Source organism: Protomyctophum bolini (genome assembly GCF_963924005.1).
Source record: "Protomyctophum bolini genome assembly, chromosome: 21".
NCBI classification, from domain to species: domain Eukaryota; kingdom Metazoa; phylum Chordata; class Actinopteri; order Myctophiformes; family Myctophidae; genus Protomyctophum; species Protomyctophum bolini.
Window position 1 is genome coordinate 14937208 of NC_137882.1, and position 16962 is coordinate 14954169.

General features: G+C 40.9%; 2 protein-coding genes across 2 annotated transcripts in view; one reads left to right on the forward strand and one right to left on the reverse strand.

Moving 5' to 3' along the window:
* Positions 1–2542: 2542 nt before the first annotated feature.
* Positions 2543–15896, reverse strand: mettl4 (methyltransferase 4, N6-adenosine; the record flags this gene model as incomplete). Its single annotated transcript, XM_080793753.1, has 10 exons — positions 2543–3193; positions 11351–11442; positions 11595–11701; positions 12276–12450; positions 12780–12849; positions 13139–13435; positions 13898–13967; positions 14078–14143; positions 15161–15400; positions 15828–15896. The coding sequence occupies 10 exons, from the start codon at positions 15894–15896 to the stop codon at positions 2850–2852; spliced, it is 1530 nt and encodes a 509-aa protein (XP_080649879.1). The 3' UTR covers positions 2543–2849.
* Positions 15897–16125: 229 nt separating this feature from the next.
* The window catches only part of smchd1 (structural maintenance of chromosomes flexible hinge domain containing 1), a 42183-nt gene continuing 41346 nt past the window's right edge, over positions 16126–16962 (forward strand). The window contains exon 1 of the mRNA XM_080794325.1: positions 16126–16243. The gene's annotated coding sequence lies outside the window, so the exon portion shown is untranslated. The remainder of the gene's footprint in view (positions 16244–16962) is intronic.

Here is a 16962-nt window from a genome sequence, read left to right on the forward strand (position 1 = left end):
ATTGACAATGCATAACCCCAAACCAGTGCCTAAGCACATCCTTCATTACACTTGTGTCGTGAGCTTGTATAATTGCCATTTCCGGCGTGTACACCGCCGTACATATGATGGAGCATAAATAACTGATTGCACACTAATAAAGGGACGAGGAGTATAAGGTCCTAGGGGTCGAGGAACTGCATCTTGAATCGGACAGGACACTTCCTGATCGCCTCATATCTGGCGCCTGGAGGAAAGGGCCTTAATGACCTTTACGGTGACATCATAGGCAGCTCGGATTGAACGCTTTAGAGCTGCAGCTGCTGCGTAGATGGAAGTGTGTGAGACCCTACGGTGGAGACTATGGGGCATGAAATGCAATGATAATGGGGAGGTTAAAGTGGAGGCAGTGAGGAGGGGGGTCAGACAGTGGATAGTTGAAATGGGGGTCAGAGCGGGAGAGTGTGAAGAAGAAGGGATAGCAGGTAATTAAGAGCGTGAAGAAGTGAAAGAAGCCGCTCTCGGTTAAGTTAGCCGTCAAGCTGACACAGGAATCAGAGGAGAGCAAGTTAAAGCCTCCATCTTATTCTCTTTACTCCATCTCTCTGCACCTTTTGTCCTTGGCAGTCACACACGAGTGCAGAAAGCCACACTATTAGTATTAGTGTACTGTATTGTACTGAAGCCTATACTGCATGGCTTGTGTGTATAATTGTAGCGTGAAATAAGGCGGAAACAGTTTAAAGAAAAGCAATAGAAAAACCTTCTTTATGAGAACTGCAAGGACGGTCGGAAGCCTACACAAACCAACATCTCTTGTCCTCTACTAGAAAGCCCTCATTCAGTTTTACTAAAGTATTTTTGTGCATGTGTCAAGGATGAGGCCTATGTTTTCCGTGGGAGATCAAACAATACGCTAACCTTGCTCACTCTCAACTCATCCTTTGTGTGCAGACTGTCTTTGTTGTGAATTGGCTTCGTATTTCCATTTTCCATTTCAGTGCATGGTCTGTCTTTATTTTATTATTTGTATGAAGTTTGAAGCAGCAGGTAACGTTATCAATGTGTTCAATTCATGAACTACACAGTGAAATCTATGGTGTTAAAAATATATACTTTGAGTAATAGTTAGGACTGGATGTAAAGTGAGGGTAATGGATGCAGTGTGTCGTCACGGACTGGACAGTGTGGGTGTGCATGCGTGCGTCACTGTTCTTTTGGGCACCCGGCACATGGCCAACGCACAGCGCAGACGGGAGCGCAAGTTTACAATCTGTATTCCGAGTCCCATTGATGATCCGATCACCATATAGAATTATGCATATTCCATTTAGCCCACGTTAGCTATAGGCTACAGTTTATAGATCATGCTGTGTTTAATTTTGAAGTATTTATATTTAAACAAGATGAGGAAAGACTCACTTGGATCCCCACACACAGTGACAGCTCTCCATGTTTATGCACAGAATATTCTGTACACAGTGCAGTGTTTTATGTATTTCCTTAAGCAATTGATTAATGCGCTCATCTGGCCATATTTTGATGAGGGCTTGGGTCTCCTCATTTGACCACGTCTATCCACGGTAACGGCCCTAACGGGACGTCTTTGCGCTGCGTAAAATATGCAAATAAAATAAAATATATGGGGGGCAGCGCCGCAGCGGTGGCCGATCGGTTTGCGGAGCGGTCTTGATACCGGAAGGTCGCCAGTTTGCATCCCCGGACCGGCACGTTAAAATTACCACTGCTGAAGTGCCCTTGAGCAAGGCATTGAACCCCTACCATGAAATGTTCTATGAGCAGGGTGGGGCTGTAAACAAGTCCTTGGCTTAGTCCACTTCCCTGGGTAAACAAAGAACTTTGCTTTGCTCTGCCTTCTCCGTCTCCAACTGTGTTTACTCCTCATTCATCCACCACAGTTTTGCTTCATTTCCTTTATTTGATTCGGATTGCATTCACACCTGCAGTGAATCGAAGTCAGGTGCGCTTGGAAACGAAGCGAAACCTGTTTTTTGGCGAAGTAGAATGTGGTTGTTAAATCCGCATCAGAATTCGAATGAGCCTTCACACTTGCCAAACGAAGTGCACTATTGACAATACGCAGTAGGATTCGTTTTAATCGCAGTATAAAATTCTGGTGTATGACCTTATACTTTCAGCAGTTTTAAATTTAGTACAAATGGAATTATGACCCATTGCACAACAGTGGTCTAGTTAACTGGTTCCCAAACACTGGGTAGGGACCAATTTGTGGGTCACGAACAAACATTTATGGGTCTATTTATTTGTTTGGTTCCTACATTTTGTATTTATTATTTCAAAACATTTAAAAAAAAACTTTCCCAAAGACGTTTCATGAACAAAATCCAATTAATTATTAGACAGTGGACTCATGATAGAAATATATTCACTACTCCTTTTAATAGTCCACATTCTAAAATACATTAAACAAAACATTTAAATTGTGTTAAAACAGCAATATTTCTAAATAGTCCCATTCTGTCCCCAGTTGAAAAACAAAAAAATCACACCCGTGTGAACTGAGTGGTTGCACCACTCAAAAATAATAATAGTGTTCAACTTATGAGCTGAAACTTTGAACACTTCAGTTAAAAACTAACACCTTGATCTATTATAGGGACATGCACTTTCATCTTCAGCTCTGGGAACACCAAAACCTCCAAATGAATGAAAAGCACAGATCAAAGGGGACAGAGCGGAAGCTATTTCAGGGGCATCGGGATCTTTACAAAGACAAATTAATACCAGTGACGTGACAAGTTCTTGGAGAGGAGCCGTGCGCATAGCGCTCATTAGCTCACAGGGGGAGGAGGGGGAGTGGCGAGGGAAGAAACGAGGGAGGAATTTACTCATATTTCTGTGGACACATTTGTGGTGGAGTTCCCTGGCATTTCCGTGGGTCTGTCGGTGGAATTAACAGGTTCTTCTGAATCTATGGGCTTGTTGTCTGAGCACTTGACTGGCGTGTCTGTGGTGAGCGTATCTTTGGTGGGCGGCGCGTCTGTATATTTGAGTCTTGTCCTTTCTTCTGTCTGTGTGGCCATCACGTCGTCCGCCATGGGTGTCACGGTGAAATAGCTGGTGTGCTGGAACTTGATCACTTCGTTACCCCAGCTCGTCCACCCGGGCTGAAGGCTTCGGGCAAACAGCTCCAGACACTGGGCTTCAGCACCTACGTATGGTCTCAGTACCTCTATCAAAATGATGTATGGGAGACCAGAAAGAGGATGAAAGATTGCAAACTCACAATGTAATAATAATAATATATCTCATTGCTGCAATCATTTCTCTACACTGCAGTGGTTCCCAAACTATTTAACTCGAGACCCAAAAGAGGTTTGCCCGAGACACAAACTATGTAAATAGCAAATCTACAATGTGCCACGTTGCAAGCTTTTCTTTCTTAAATGAAAATTATTTCATGAAATACTTGTTTCAATGAATGAATGAATCAACCAATCAATCAATCAATCAATGCTTTATTTCAGACCCAGGGTGATCCATATCACAGAAGAGTAAGTGTTTGTTGGTCTCTCTACACTAGATACTGTGTAGCACTATTTAGTTTTAGTCATAGTCTTTCGAATACAATTCCATTTAGTTTTAGTCACATTTTAGTCATCTGAAATGTTTTAGTGTTAGTCTTCTAGTTTTAGTTGACAAAAATAAGATTTTAGTCCACTAAATCTACAGTTAGCCAACCAAAAATATCTTAGGTGACATTCACACCAGAAATCTTAGCTGCGATTAAAACGAATCCTGCTGCGCATTGTCAGAAAATGCACTTCGTTTGGCAGGTGTGAAGGCTCATTTGAATCCTAATGCGTATCAAAGAACCGCATTCTACTCCGAGCAAAAACGGGGGTTTCGCTTCGCTTCCAATCGCACTTGATTAAGATTTGGTGCAGGTGTGAATGCAATCCGCAGTAAATAAAGGAAATTAAGCAAACAATGTGGCAGGTGAGGAGCTGAACACAGTTGGAGACGGAGAAGGCATATTTTACGCAGCGCAAAGATGTCCCGTTACGTGGATAGACGTGGTCAAATGAGGAGACTGGAGTACATTAATCAATTGCTTAAGGAAACATTAAAACACTGCAGTGTTTTATAGCCTACAGAATATTCTGTCTGTCTGTTTGTGCGTGCCGTAAACATGGAGTGCTGCCACTGTGTGGGGACTGGGGAGTAGGGACTTTCATCTCGATAAACTTGTAAACATTTTGCGCTGCTGTCTGTTATATCAGTGCGCTCAGCGCTGTGCCTCCATGACCAAAAGAACAGTGTGTGTGGCTGCGTGTGTATAGTGAGAGAGAGAGAGGGGGGGGGTCCAGTCCCAGACGGCACGACACATGCGTTATGAGTATAGTTTTATCACCATAGATTTCACTGTGTAGGCTAGTTTATGAATGGAACACATTGATAAAGGTCCCCCCCTGCTGCTTTTCCAATTGCTGCGGATGACAGTGTGAACTGTGAAGGCAAACCGCAGCAAATTAAATATGCAAGAATCCCAACTTCTCCGCCCATTCGCGTCGAGTCTACCGAAGTATTAGGTGGGAATGTGACCTTAGTGGGCCGTGATGGCGTCATAATGTCTGATTTATACTTAGCTGCATGCCGAAAATAGCAGATCTACTTGTACTACTATTTCTAATCTGCCCTTTCTGAGCAAGGTTTTAGAAACATTTATCGTTCATTAATTGGATGTGTTTCTACAGAACGATAAGGTGCATAACAAATTCCAATTTGGCTTTAGGAAAGGTCACAGCACAGAAACAGCACTTGTAAAAGTAATTAATGATCTTAGGGTGTCTGCTGTCAAGAAAGAATTATCCATTCTCTTACTTCTTGATCTAACGGCTGCATTTGACACGATTGATCATTCAATTTTAATACAACGTCTGGAGCACTGGATAGGTTTGTCTGGTCCCTGTCCTGGTTTTACTCCTACCTAACAAACAGAAGTTATGTTGTCAATCTAGCCGAGTTTGACTCAGACAAACACGACATCGGTTCTGGTATTCCACAGGTCTCGATTCTTGGTCCTCTATTGTTCTATGTACATACTCCGTTGGGAGAACTTATTACCAATCATGTCAATTTCCATTACTATGCTGATGATACCCAACTATATCTTTCTGTAGCTCTAGATGATCCCTGTGCTTTAATCCCGTTGTTGACCTGTCTGTCTAGCATCAAATGCTGGAAATTTCTCAAGCTAAATGAGGATAAGACAGAAGTTCTCATAATCGGTTCTAGTGAGCAGAAATAATCATTAATAAGTACTGTACCTGACTGTAGAAAGTAACAGTACAGTAAATAACTTGGGGGCCATTATTGATTCTGAATTGAATTTTAATTCACACATTAATCATGTTACCAAGATTGCATGAATTAGAAATTAGAATTAGAAATATTGCATGAATGAATGCAAAAACACGAATTGATTACTGATTACTTGATTACTGCAATGCACTTTTTTCTGGACTGCCTATAAGAAAACAACTGACAGATTACAACTTGTCCAAAATGCGGCAGGCAGAGTTAACTAAAACTAAGATGAGAGAACATATTAGTCCAGTTTTAGCTTCACTGCATTGGCTTCCGGCCTCTGTAGACATCTTTAAAGCACAGCTCAAGACCAACTTCTACACTCTTTTAATTGATCTTATAAATTTTTTGTTCATGTGTTCACTGTATTGTATTACTGCTATTATTTTTTATGTTTTATGCCTTGCTTTTCTTTTCTTTCTTTCTCCGTTGCTCTGTAAAGCACTTTGAGCTGCATTTCATGTCATGAAATGCAATAAAGTTTTATTATTATTATTTGTAGATCAGCTATTTCCGGAACGTGACACCTGCGTGCAACCAAACATAAAACGACTTCTTCTCCACTAGTCCATAATGTAATAACTGCTCATAATGTAATAAGGCCTCATAATTGCTATGTGTTCGTTCATAATGTAACAAGTTATTACATTATTACATTATAGAAAAATCTGTTATTACGTTATGCACAAATTATTACATTATGAGCCCTGAGTTGCTACAGGGTCCCCAGTTGAAAATGTTGAGGACCAACAAAAGGAACCAAATGGACCTGTTTTAAGTTAAATTGAACCGTCCATTTGCACGCACTCAGAGTTACAGAACTGTCACGTCCATTTGGAACCCCCCCAAGGAACCCTGTTCCTGAGAGTCCCTGGACTCGCCTCCACTTTGAGAACCGCTGGTATACATAATAATTTTGCTATAAACTGCTATTAGTTAGATATGAACATATCTAAGATGGAAAATTAACACTAGAAGAATGAAAAACTGAAAATAAATCTGAGGTGATCACTTTTTTTTGTTATTTTACTTCAAAGAGCTGCAATATGGATGTTCAATTGACTCAATAGTTTATTGCTATGTCAAGCAAGATAGTTTAGGATATTCACTGTACTGGAAGTACATTCAAGAACCGACAGTAAATACCCTTTTGGTAGCTGTATCTTATTTCACTCTACACAAATTGATTAGACAAAAATAGCGCGCTTGTAGATGCAAATTGTTTGCAAACGTTTGCCCCAGAATAGGGATAATGGGGGTTCAAGTGATTAAACCAAAGTGGCACATTAAGTTTTAAGCATATTATGATTATTATTTTTGCCACAATAATTTAAAACGATATGATTGTTGTAACTGTATGAATAGAGCCCTCCACAGCATAATCAGATTTCTCAACTGGCTACCCCAAAGATCAGTTTAATATGGAATATTAAACTGGAACAGCCCGCGGAAGATGGCTGTAAGTGAGAAAGTAATATAACACTTATTCTTCAGCAATTTCTTGGCCAAAGTCTGGTGCAATGTCCCCCCTCTCTCTCAGAGGCTTAATAGGGTAATTAGAGCTCTTCTTCCCCCTCCAACTTTGAGAGCTGAGTCACCGGTTCAGCCTGTCAAGAGGTGCAGGTTTGGCCTTTCCCTGATGCTTGTCTCTCTGACGCGAAGAGAGAGAGAGAGAGAGAGAGAGAGAGAGAGAGAGAGAGAGATAGAGAGAGAGAGAGAGAGAGAGAGAGAGAGAATGCGATCGTAGAGACTAGGTGTATGCTTGATGTGGAGAGCAGTGGTGGTAATTCAATACATATACTTAAGTACTGTACTGTACCTCAGTAACTTTTTGAGGAACCTTTACTTTACGGGACTATTTACATTTTTCAATAATTTTCAGTACTTCTAGTCTCTACTACATCTCAGAGGCAAATAATTTACTTTTTACTCCACTAAGATTATTTGAAAACTTTAGTTAGTAGTTACATTGTTGATTTTGATTATTATTACAAAACATGCATTAACCACTTCAGTCATATATATATTCATTCTTAGGCTATTTGAAAATGGCAGATCTACAAGCTCACAATGCGTCGTGAGCATTGTACATTTTGGTACTAGTATATTTGATTCACTTTTGTACTTTTACTCAAGTCAATTTACTGGACCTTTACCAGACCTTAACAGAGCATTTCCATTGCAGTATGTATTGACTGACTGATTGATTGATTGAACAGTTTGCAGAATTACAGTACCGTACATTTCAAGTACAACTCAATTAAAAAACTGTTAACTGTGAGTGGACGACACCATAACGCATTACACTTGTTTACAATAGGGCCCACCATTTTCAATTAATCAAAACATTCAGAGACGTACGAATATACACAACTATATAGTCAAAACAGGAAATCATCATAGAGGTAAAAAGGTAAAAAGAAACTTATACAGTGAGGGGGGATTCAGATTTTACGGGGGCCTGTTTCGAATTGCAGCCGTCCGTAAGTGCCCTTTGAGAGCAGTTTTGAAGGAGTCAAGGGATTCGAATGGCTTAATGACTGTTGGTAGGGCATTCCACATTTTAGTGGCATAGGAGCGAAATTAATTTAGTCCCTTGTTTGTGCCGAATCTGGGTTGCACATGGTTTGTTGAACTCCCTCAGGTACATGGGTATCTTGGTGGTGTAGCGAATCTTGTGGACCAGACCCATTGCAAGATGCTGTACTCTGTCGTCAACCCTAAGCCATTCCAGCCTGTCAAAGTGGGCAGGGGTGAGGTGGGTTCGGGGAGTGAGGCCAAGTAGTAGCCTGACCAGTTTGTTTTGGGAAGTCTGGAGCCTTGTTTTAAAGGCCTTAGAGGTGCTGTAGTACCAAGAGGTGCAGGATACTTTTGCTTAAGTTAAAAAAAATACTTTTTCTACTACTGCTGCGAGGCTGTGACTCCGGGGGCTTTGGAGCTCATTACTTTGCTGAGTGTTGGATAAGTGTTGAGTGTGAGAGAGGTGGCACCTGTGTGCATGTGAACGGTGAAGTGAAACGTATCTGTCAAACGTGTGCAGCTTCTCTTGAAAACACATTATTCACAGCAATGAAGGTCAGCCACCAGCTGTGTTGAGTTCATCGACTAAAACTGTGACGAGAAATGTTCGTCGACTACCTTTTTTCACTGACAAACCCAAAAATAAATAAAAACAAAGCTGTGATGACTAAGACTAAATATTGACAATTTTGACAACAAATATAAACAAAACTAAAATGTTAGGGACGCTGTAGCAACTCATAATGTAATAATTTAAATGTAATAAAAACTCAATGTAATAATCAGTGCATAACGTAATAACAGATTTTTCTATAATGTAATAATGTGTTACATTATGAACGAACACATTTACGCAATTATGAGCCCTTATTACATTATGAGCAGTTATTACATTATGAGTAGCTACAGACCCCCCAACATAATAATATTTGAACTGGGACCCTGACAAGCACTCGGTTCCATAGATAATTATTGTGAAAATAGCCGAACTACAAGCTCACAATCACAACGCCTCACAGTAGTAGGTTGGCTATTTTAACAATGTTTGCCTTGTTCTTATGTAATATTTGACAATTTGGCCAATTTGGTATTAAAAAGGTCTTAAAAGTAATTAAATTGTAACTTTAGAAATGTGCATATTGCCCTGTTTACACTTATACTGTTGGTTTGTTTACTGTGTAAAAACTATGTTGCACATTAAGCTAATCCCCCCCCCCCCCAACATTATTTGTTCCCCAGTTTGGGAACCCCTGGTGTAGAAGACGGTATGGAAGGTTCTGTAAATGCAATGATTGTGTTGTGTATTCAAACACTCAGGCAGACTTATAATCATAATCATTGTAACACACGGTTATTGACATTCTACCGCGCGGCGTCACACCTCAGCATGACTGAAAAAGGTAAACAATATCCTTCTATTCTCACAAAGTATATCGTCTATTTCTATGGAGCTAAAAGGACACTGAGCAACACCTTCCTGTTCTGTGTTGCGCTCCATAGACAGCACAATAAATCGCCTTCCCCTGAGAGAGGGAAATGACGTCAAGGCACTCTTATTCATAGGTCCCTACATATTCATTGTCAAGGTCTCTCATTGCCGTCTTAACAGCACACAACTTACTGAAGACACAAGAAAATACAGAATATAGACTAATTGGCAAAAGTCCGTAGCCAGTCAGTTGGGATCTGTCAAGTGTTGTGATTGCAGTCATTGGAAATTAATTAACAGTGAATTGTGCATTTATATAGCGCCTTCATCCAATATAAATGCACGGCAGAGGAAATTAGGGGTTCAGTGTTTTGCTCAAGGACACCAACTCTGGGGGAGCCCGGCATCAAACTGGAAATCTTCCGTCTCCCACGCTCTACCAGGTCGAGCGGGGATTTCCAGTTTGCATCAGTTACCTTTGCAGTTTTTTATACATTAAGGATCTACATTAATGTATTAAAAAAAACTGCAAACGTAAAAGTGCTCAGAAATGCTTTTACCCTCTGTGAAAAAAGAAAACTATGATGGGTCTTTCTTCATATTTGGATCATGTCACTGGGCAGAAAAGTCATAAATGCTGTAGCATTGCCCTCTAGTGGTTATATTTTACTACTACATCAGCCAACACCCTCAGTGACACCAGTAGTAGCCAAGATAAAAAACAAAAGTTATGCCATCTCCGGTTTACTTCGCGTATCTGCGTGAAGTAGGCGGCTGCCTTTTTAGGAGACATGGAAGCATGTAGGAGTCTAGTATTTCTAATGGAAGAGCGAAGGTGAACACATCTTCTTACATATTTGGGCTGTATTCTTGACAACAAACTGGAAAGCATGGCAACAAAGGCTGTCAAAAAAGTAGCAACTGGCGAGACTAAAACAAACAGGGGGGACCAAAACAAAGCGACGTCAAAATACAGAAACCCCAAACCGGAATACGATTTTATTAGTCTAGACCAAATCACACAGGCAATTTAGGAACACAGAGGCTTTCCTCCGAGGTGGAAAGTCTGGTGACGCAAGTTTAGGAGACCATTTGTAGGATTTATGTACCACTTCGCCTGTGGTGGCTCACATTTCGATGGCGTTACTACTAGTGTTGCGGGGGCTGACCTGTAACCCGCAGGTTACCCGCAGGGCAGGCTGAGCCGAGTCAAGACATTTACACTTTATTTGTGAGGCTGGGTTGGGGTGGGTTAAATAATGTATAATGGAATTTTACAAATGATTGTTGTTGCCACTTCAAACTGTCCTGGGAGGACATTTGTGCAGCCTACAGGAGTGTTGTGGAGCTGTGCTGGTTGATCCCCTCTTGACTGTGAATACTTCCATGCCGTGTGTGTGTGTGTGTGTGTGTGTGTGTGTGTGTGTGTGTGTGTGTGTGTGTGTGTGCACACGGCGTGCCGTGGACACACCGCTTGGGGACGACGTGGAGAAGGACAACAGTTTTCAATTCGTTTTTCTCAGGCCTTTAGTCGCGTTTTCTTTCAGCGTCTGTGCCTCCAGTCCTGTTGTTGTAAAACTCTATTGTATGTCCGCAACGCACGGGTGAGTCTCTCTTTTCTCCTCTCAAGGCAACCTCTCTGTCTTCTCTCAATCTCTCGCACACATGTGTGACAAATTAATATAAACTAAGTGATACACCAAAAATCCAGTGCACAGAGTGCAAGGCATCAGTGATCAGAACACCTGGGACCATGCATGCTTGGCACTGCTTGCCAGTGATATTATTAGCCTATTAAGGCAGTTTCGAAGCACCCTTTTGGATAAATAAAAGACGCATTCAAAGACATTTCACGTGTATATAATGTTGGCGGCTTGCAGGACGGGTTGTGAAAATTGATGCAGTCATGCAGGGCGGGCTGAGACGAGTCAATTTATGAACACATACGGGGCCCGCGGGTGATAAAAAAACCCTGACCCACGCAACACTAGTTACTACTAGTAGTCTACTACTAAATATATTCAATTATTAAAGATATGCCGTAACCAGAAAAATGTTGGGAATATTTACCAGAAAGTGAGGGCTTGTGGGAGTGAAGAGCTGATGGAACACTGACAATCACATGCTGGTCCTCCACAGGGACTTCTGACTTAATTGAAGAGCTGAAGAAAGACAGAGGAACTATTACTAGTACACTTTATTACATTCATAGAATTACAGTTTAAAAATAAAATAATACAAAAAACAAAAACTATTAAAAAAAAAAAAAGATTTAGCTCATTGGCAAAGAATAACACTGATAAAGCCTTCATACCTGGCTGTGTTCTTTCCAGCCTTGCGGTATCGTCCGAGCACCAACAACTCATAGGGCTTCTTGTGCTGCGAGTCCAGTGGAAAGACAAACTCACCGGACCTGGTAACCTGAGGGAGAATAACACAGCCTCAATGCATCTTAAAAAGTCAAACAACGCATAGGTTTGTCACGATCATGCTGCATTTTCAGGATTTGCAAAAACTAAAATGCACAGGGCAAATATGACAAATAGTTTTAATATAAAATACATTGAAAATACCTTGAAAGTACCAATAATCAAAATAAGTAATAAAGCACAATGTCCAAAATAGGAATTGTATACATAACTCTTAAGACAGATTCAGAGCTCCGCAGCTGAATCTATCAGCAACATCCGTTACACCGTGTATAGAGTTTGTCAGGAATGAAAACAAAGACACACCACCGGAAGAGGCATTCAGTCTCTACGTGCGGTTGCGGGCGGTGCCCCCAGAGGCAAATTCAAAGGATTTAATGTAGGTTTCCCGATTGCCTCTGGTGCATTGTCCTCTTAAAACATGAACATTCATTTCTGACCAATTTTGACCGATGCTAAGTAGATTATTCTTCATTTCCGTTTTTTCATGTCATACGAAAGCAGGGAATGATATCTTCAAATTGACATATTGGTTGTGCAATATTATTTTTAAATACAGCTCTTACCTTGACCCAGAACCATTCAGCAAGGACTTCTACGCCCCAGTGTGGATACAGCTCTTCACGGACATAACGCAGGTGGCTGGGCCTGTTTGTAACCCAGGTGACCACCAAGCAGCCTGGGTAGGCCAACAGCGGAATGGGGAGAAACCTCAGCTTGGATGAGGGCAGAAATCTGTAACTGCATGGAAATAACAACAGAGTATTCGGTTATTGATTGATTGACATCTTCATTGACAAAATGCATATTCATAAACATGCAGTGTATTTGTACATATAAAACAATAAAAACACAATAATGCGTGTGTGTGTGTGTGTGTGTGTGTGTGTGTGTGAGACAGTGTGTGTGTGCAGAACTGCCCACGTGTGTGCTTGTGAGGGCACAGTGATTTAGTACAGAAGAATAAATAAAATCAAGAATACATTATGATTATTAAACAGATTAGTTGGATTATATGAATTGTTGCACCCCTACACGTCACCAATATAATGTTGTGTTTAACTGTATACCTGCCACTCCTTTTCACGGACTTGTTCTCCCATGGTGGGTCCATAACTATTAGGTCAAATCTCCTTCCATCTGTATCAAAAAATAAAAATGCAACTGTTAGGCTCCAAATGCATGTGAAAATTTACAATAAATTAAATAATGATGGACTGTCTGTAACTCTGAGTGTACCAAATGGACCGTTACGTTTCATTTGTACACTCTCAGGGTTATGGGGGTCCTTGAAATTAAAGTTTGAGAACCACTGTACACTAAACGGAACAGAGCCTTAATTAGTATTATAGGGCCCGGAAGTAAGAGTTATTCTGTGTGCATAGAGCCCATGAGGAGAGGTAAGGCTGACTGACAAATCTCCACTCACAATGGACTAGCGGCTGCATGGCAGAGAAGTCAGAGAGCAAGAAGGTCGTCTGTGGAGGTATGATATATTTCTCGCCCATCAGTGTAACCTCCACTGCCCAGTCTGAGCGGTTCTCCGTTATGCGAGAAAACAAATCAAGGTTTGCTGCACAGCCGTCCTCCGCAGTACCAATGAACTGAACGAGGTTGCCATCCTGGTCACCACTGTCCACTAGAGGGAGCTCTTTGGCCATGTCACAAAGGGCTGCTAGGTTACAGTCCTGGTTGGGAAGGGGGTCTTCCATGGCAGCTGTAACACCTGTAAGGTCATAAGGTTGTCAACTTGGTCTTTCATCTCTTATCTCTTCAGATGTTAACTTTTTGTGTTATTTTGGTTAATGAATGCCCTAATTGATCATGAGAGTGTCTCTTTTCCCTGTGTTTCGTGGACAGGTTTTTGCATAGTGTTTGTGAGGTTAGGATCAGGCCAGAGTAATGCAGAAGTGTGCATTCTATCTCAAATTCTTAATGGAATAGTTACAATGTTTGGAACTATAGCCCATAGGCACCCGCTTTGCGGCGAGATCAATGCGTGTCGCCACTTTCTTACTATTCCACTCAGGGGTTAGGCATAGTACGGTATTTGTGAGGTTAGGTTTGTTGTATGTCTTTTTTAGCTCGGGGCAGTGTGCATGTGTATTCTACAGTGTGCATGTGTACAGTATGTCTATGTGAGTGTGCCTGGCTGACACTGTTGATAAAGTCATAATTTTATACACACCATCCAGATATCCATGAGATTTCGCACCATTCAGCAAGGATTTAGTTCCTTCCAGAATGACAACCCTGATCTGTATCAGTAGCAGAATACATTGTATTAGCTAAGTACATTTGCAGATTTTGCACATCATGACACATTGAGGTACAGTAAGTAAATGAACATCTCCAAAATACAACTTACCTTGTCATGGTAGACTTGAGAATCAATTTCCCCTTGGTTTAGCTGACTGTGTCTCCGTTTTCTTTTCTGATGAGAGAAGAATAACAGCAGCGGTGGAAAAATTACTCAATTTCTTTTTTTACTTCAGAAGGTATCATTAGTACCACAATATAGAAATGCTCTGTTACAATGTAAAGTCTAGTATTCAGAATTTAGCTTTGGTAAAAGTAAAAAAGTATTGGGGTCAGAATATGCTAAAATGTACCAAAATGTAAAAGCACTCATTATGCAGAATGTCCCATTTCAACTTTTCAAAATGTATACAAATCTTTGGAAAATAGCAGGTGTAGAAGCTCACATGTGACACGTGAGCTTTTTCAATAGCCAAAATAAGAGCTTAAATGGTTAATGTATGTTTAGTAATACAAATAATATCCAAAGTTAACTAGAAACTAAAGTTGAGAAACAAGTATAATATTTGCCTCTTAGATGTAGTGGAAAATGGGAAATACTCCACTAAAGTGTGCCCTCTACGAATATTGTTTATGTATATTTTTTCTGGCCAAAAAGTGCATTTTATACGTGGGGGGCTCAGAGTGCTAAGGAAAGTAGGCTTTCTAACACAAGCCACCGGGGAGACAGTCACCCAAACTTTGAGAGGACCTGAGTTGTCATGACATACTTTTTATTTGTGTTTTTTCTATTAATTTGGTCATTAAGGTCCCAAGAATAAGAGGCCTGCTCTGCCAAAAACATTGCAAAAATAAGTTATGGCCATTTTTGTATACACCATAGACAACCAATACCAAACAGCCTAAAAAGTGGCTATGGCCGAATTTAGTCCAAGGAGTGTTTTTCGTGGCTGCAATTCGAAACTGGCCCCCGTAAAACCTGAATCCCCCACCCCTTTTTCCCCTCACTGTATTTGTTTTTGTTAATAATTGTTATGATGAATTGAACATGGTGGCCCTATTGTAAACTGTAAGTGTAATACTTTATGGTGTCGTAATGGCACTGTACGTCATTTGTCAGGATTCGGAATAATATATTAAATCTATGTAATATCACGATTCACAGGCATGGTGACAGCTATAGCTAACTTACTTTTGTTGGTTTAAATGTCTGGATTTGGTCTGGACTTTCTCTAGTATCCACATGATCCACATCATCAGTGACGTTAAAGTTACCACTTGAACTGACTGCAAAACGACTCTGTACAATCTCAAAACACTGCCTTTTGAAACGACAGCTGAAGTGTTGCTTGTGACCTACTCTCCATCGGACGCATCGCGAGTATCCCTGATCAATAAGTGAAGAGGCGTCAACAACGTGTCCGCTCACATTCTGAAACGCCACAGACATATTTATGAATATTTCAAGCCGTTGTTGTTGGTCAAAAAATAATCACACACGCTGCCATGTTTTCGGAAACGCACGTGAGTGATGCATTGCAAGATGCAGACAGAGGCGTCGCGGAGTGATGATGCCTCACTGCCTGCAGTGCACAGGAATTACGTCACTTTGTAGGCCAACCCTATGGCTCTGGAGTTAACTTGTCACTGTACTGTACAATACTTTAAAACAGTTGTCATGTTGCACACCGTACGTGGCTAAAATTGCTGATATTTATTGCGCCGCTCTGAAAACCATGTATTTCAAACTCAATCCAGTTTGTCAATTAAAATCAAATTTCAATTCAAGGATTTTTTTTGGCATGAGAATGGGCCCAGCAAATATCCCAAAAGGGGCGTAAATATTTGTAGCTTCCAACCATGTGGTGACGCGAGGTTAGCGCTCGAGCGCTCTGCCCATACTCTGCCCCCGCAGCGTGCGAGCGCATGCGCACTTGGCTCACACCACCAACATGCCCAAATTCGTTTTCCCCGCAGCTGCGTAGAGTTGAGAGAATGGGAGAAAAAACAGGAAGGACTGGACAACACACAAAATGTTAAGACTGTACCCGTCTCCAAAATGTGGTCGAAAGAAGTCGAGCTAATTAACAAAAACAGTAAACAGTGGAGGAAACAGACACTGTAATCGATAACTAGTCCCCCGAGGTCGAAATTATTGTCGTGAAGACCTAGGAACGGCCAGCGGTTACAATTAACGTTTGCTACCGTTAGCATCGTTGTGGAGACAGTGAAGTGAAGACAACTCACTCCACTCGGCGCGTAAAAAGTAACTACGGTATGTGTGGTATTATTTGGTAAAACAGAATAGGTATGCACCTCGTAAAAAATAAAATATGATTTGGAAAATATTGTTAAAGTAAAGGGAGGCAAACATTCTCTGTTTCTCTGAAACTAAACTTGATGAGTCTATCAAAGACCCAGAAGTTGAAATAGAGAACTATCCCATCATCAGATTAATTGATTTTGTAACAGTTTGCAGAATTACAGTACATTTCAAGTACAACTCAATACAAAAAACTGTTAACTGTGAGTTGACGACACCATAAAGCATTACACTTGTTTACAATAGGGACACAGAAACAGGCATGGTGGGGGTGTGTGCATGTATATTCAACAAGACACTGAATGTTACTCGTACTGACTTGCGGCATGATGAAATTGAAACTGTGGGTTGAATTATTAAAAAAAAAAAGCAAAATCAGTATTAGTTGGCACCACCTTCTATGACATACTTGAGGGGTGCTTAGCTGGGGAGGAATGTGTAGAGAAAATCCTGATTATACCCGGAAGTTATGCGGGAATGCCTACTGAGTGCTAAAAACTACTTTCTGGCCTTGACAGTTCATACATCCAAACAGAAAAGTGACACTTTGTCACTCACTTTGCCATTAATTAATCTGCCATTAACTTTATGCATGCGCATACCCTCTATACAGACATGCAACGTAAGGATAGCACCTGTGTTCAAGTTATTCAGTAGGTTCTGTGATCTGC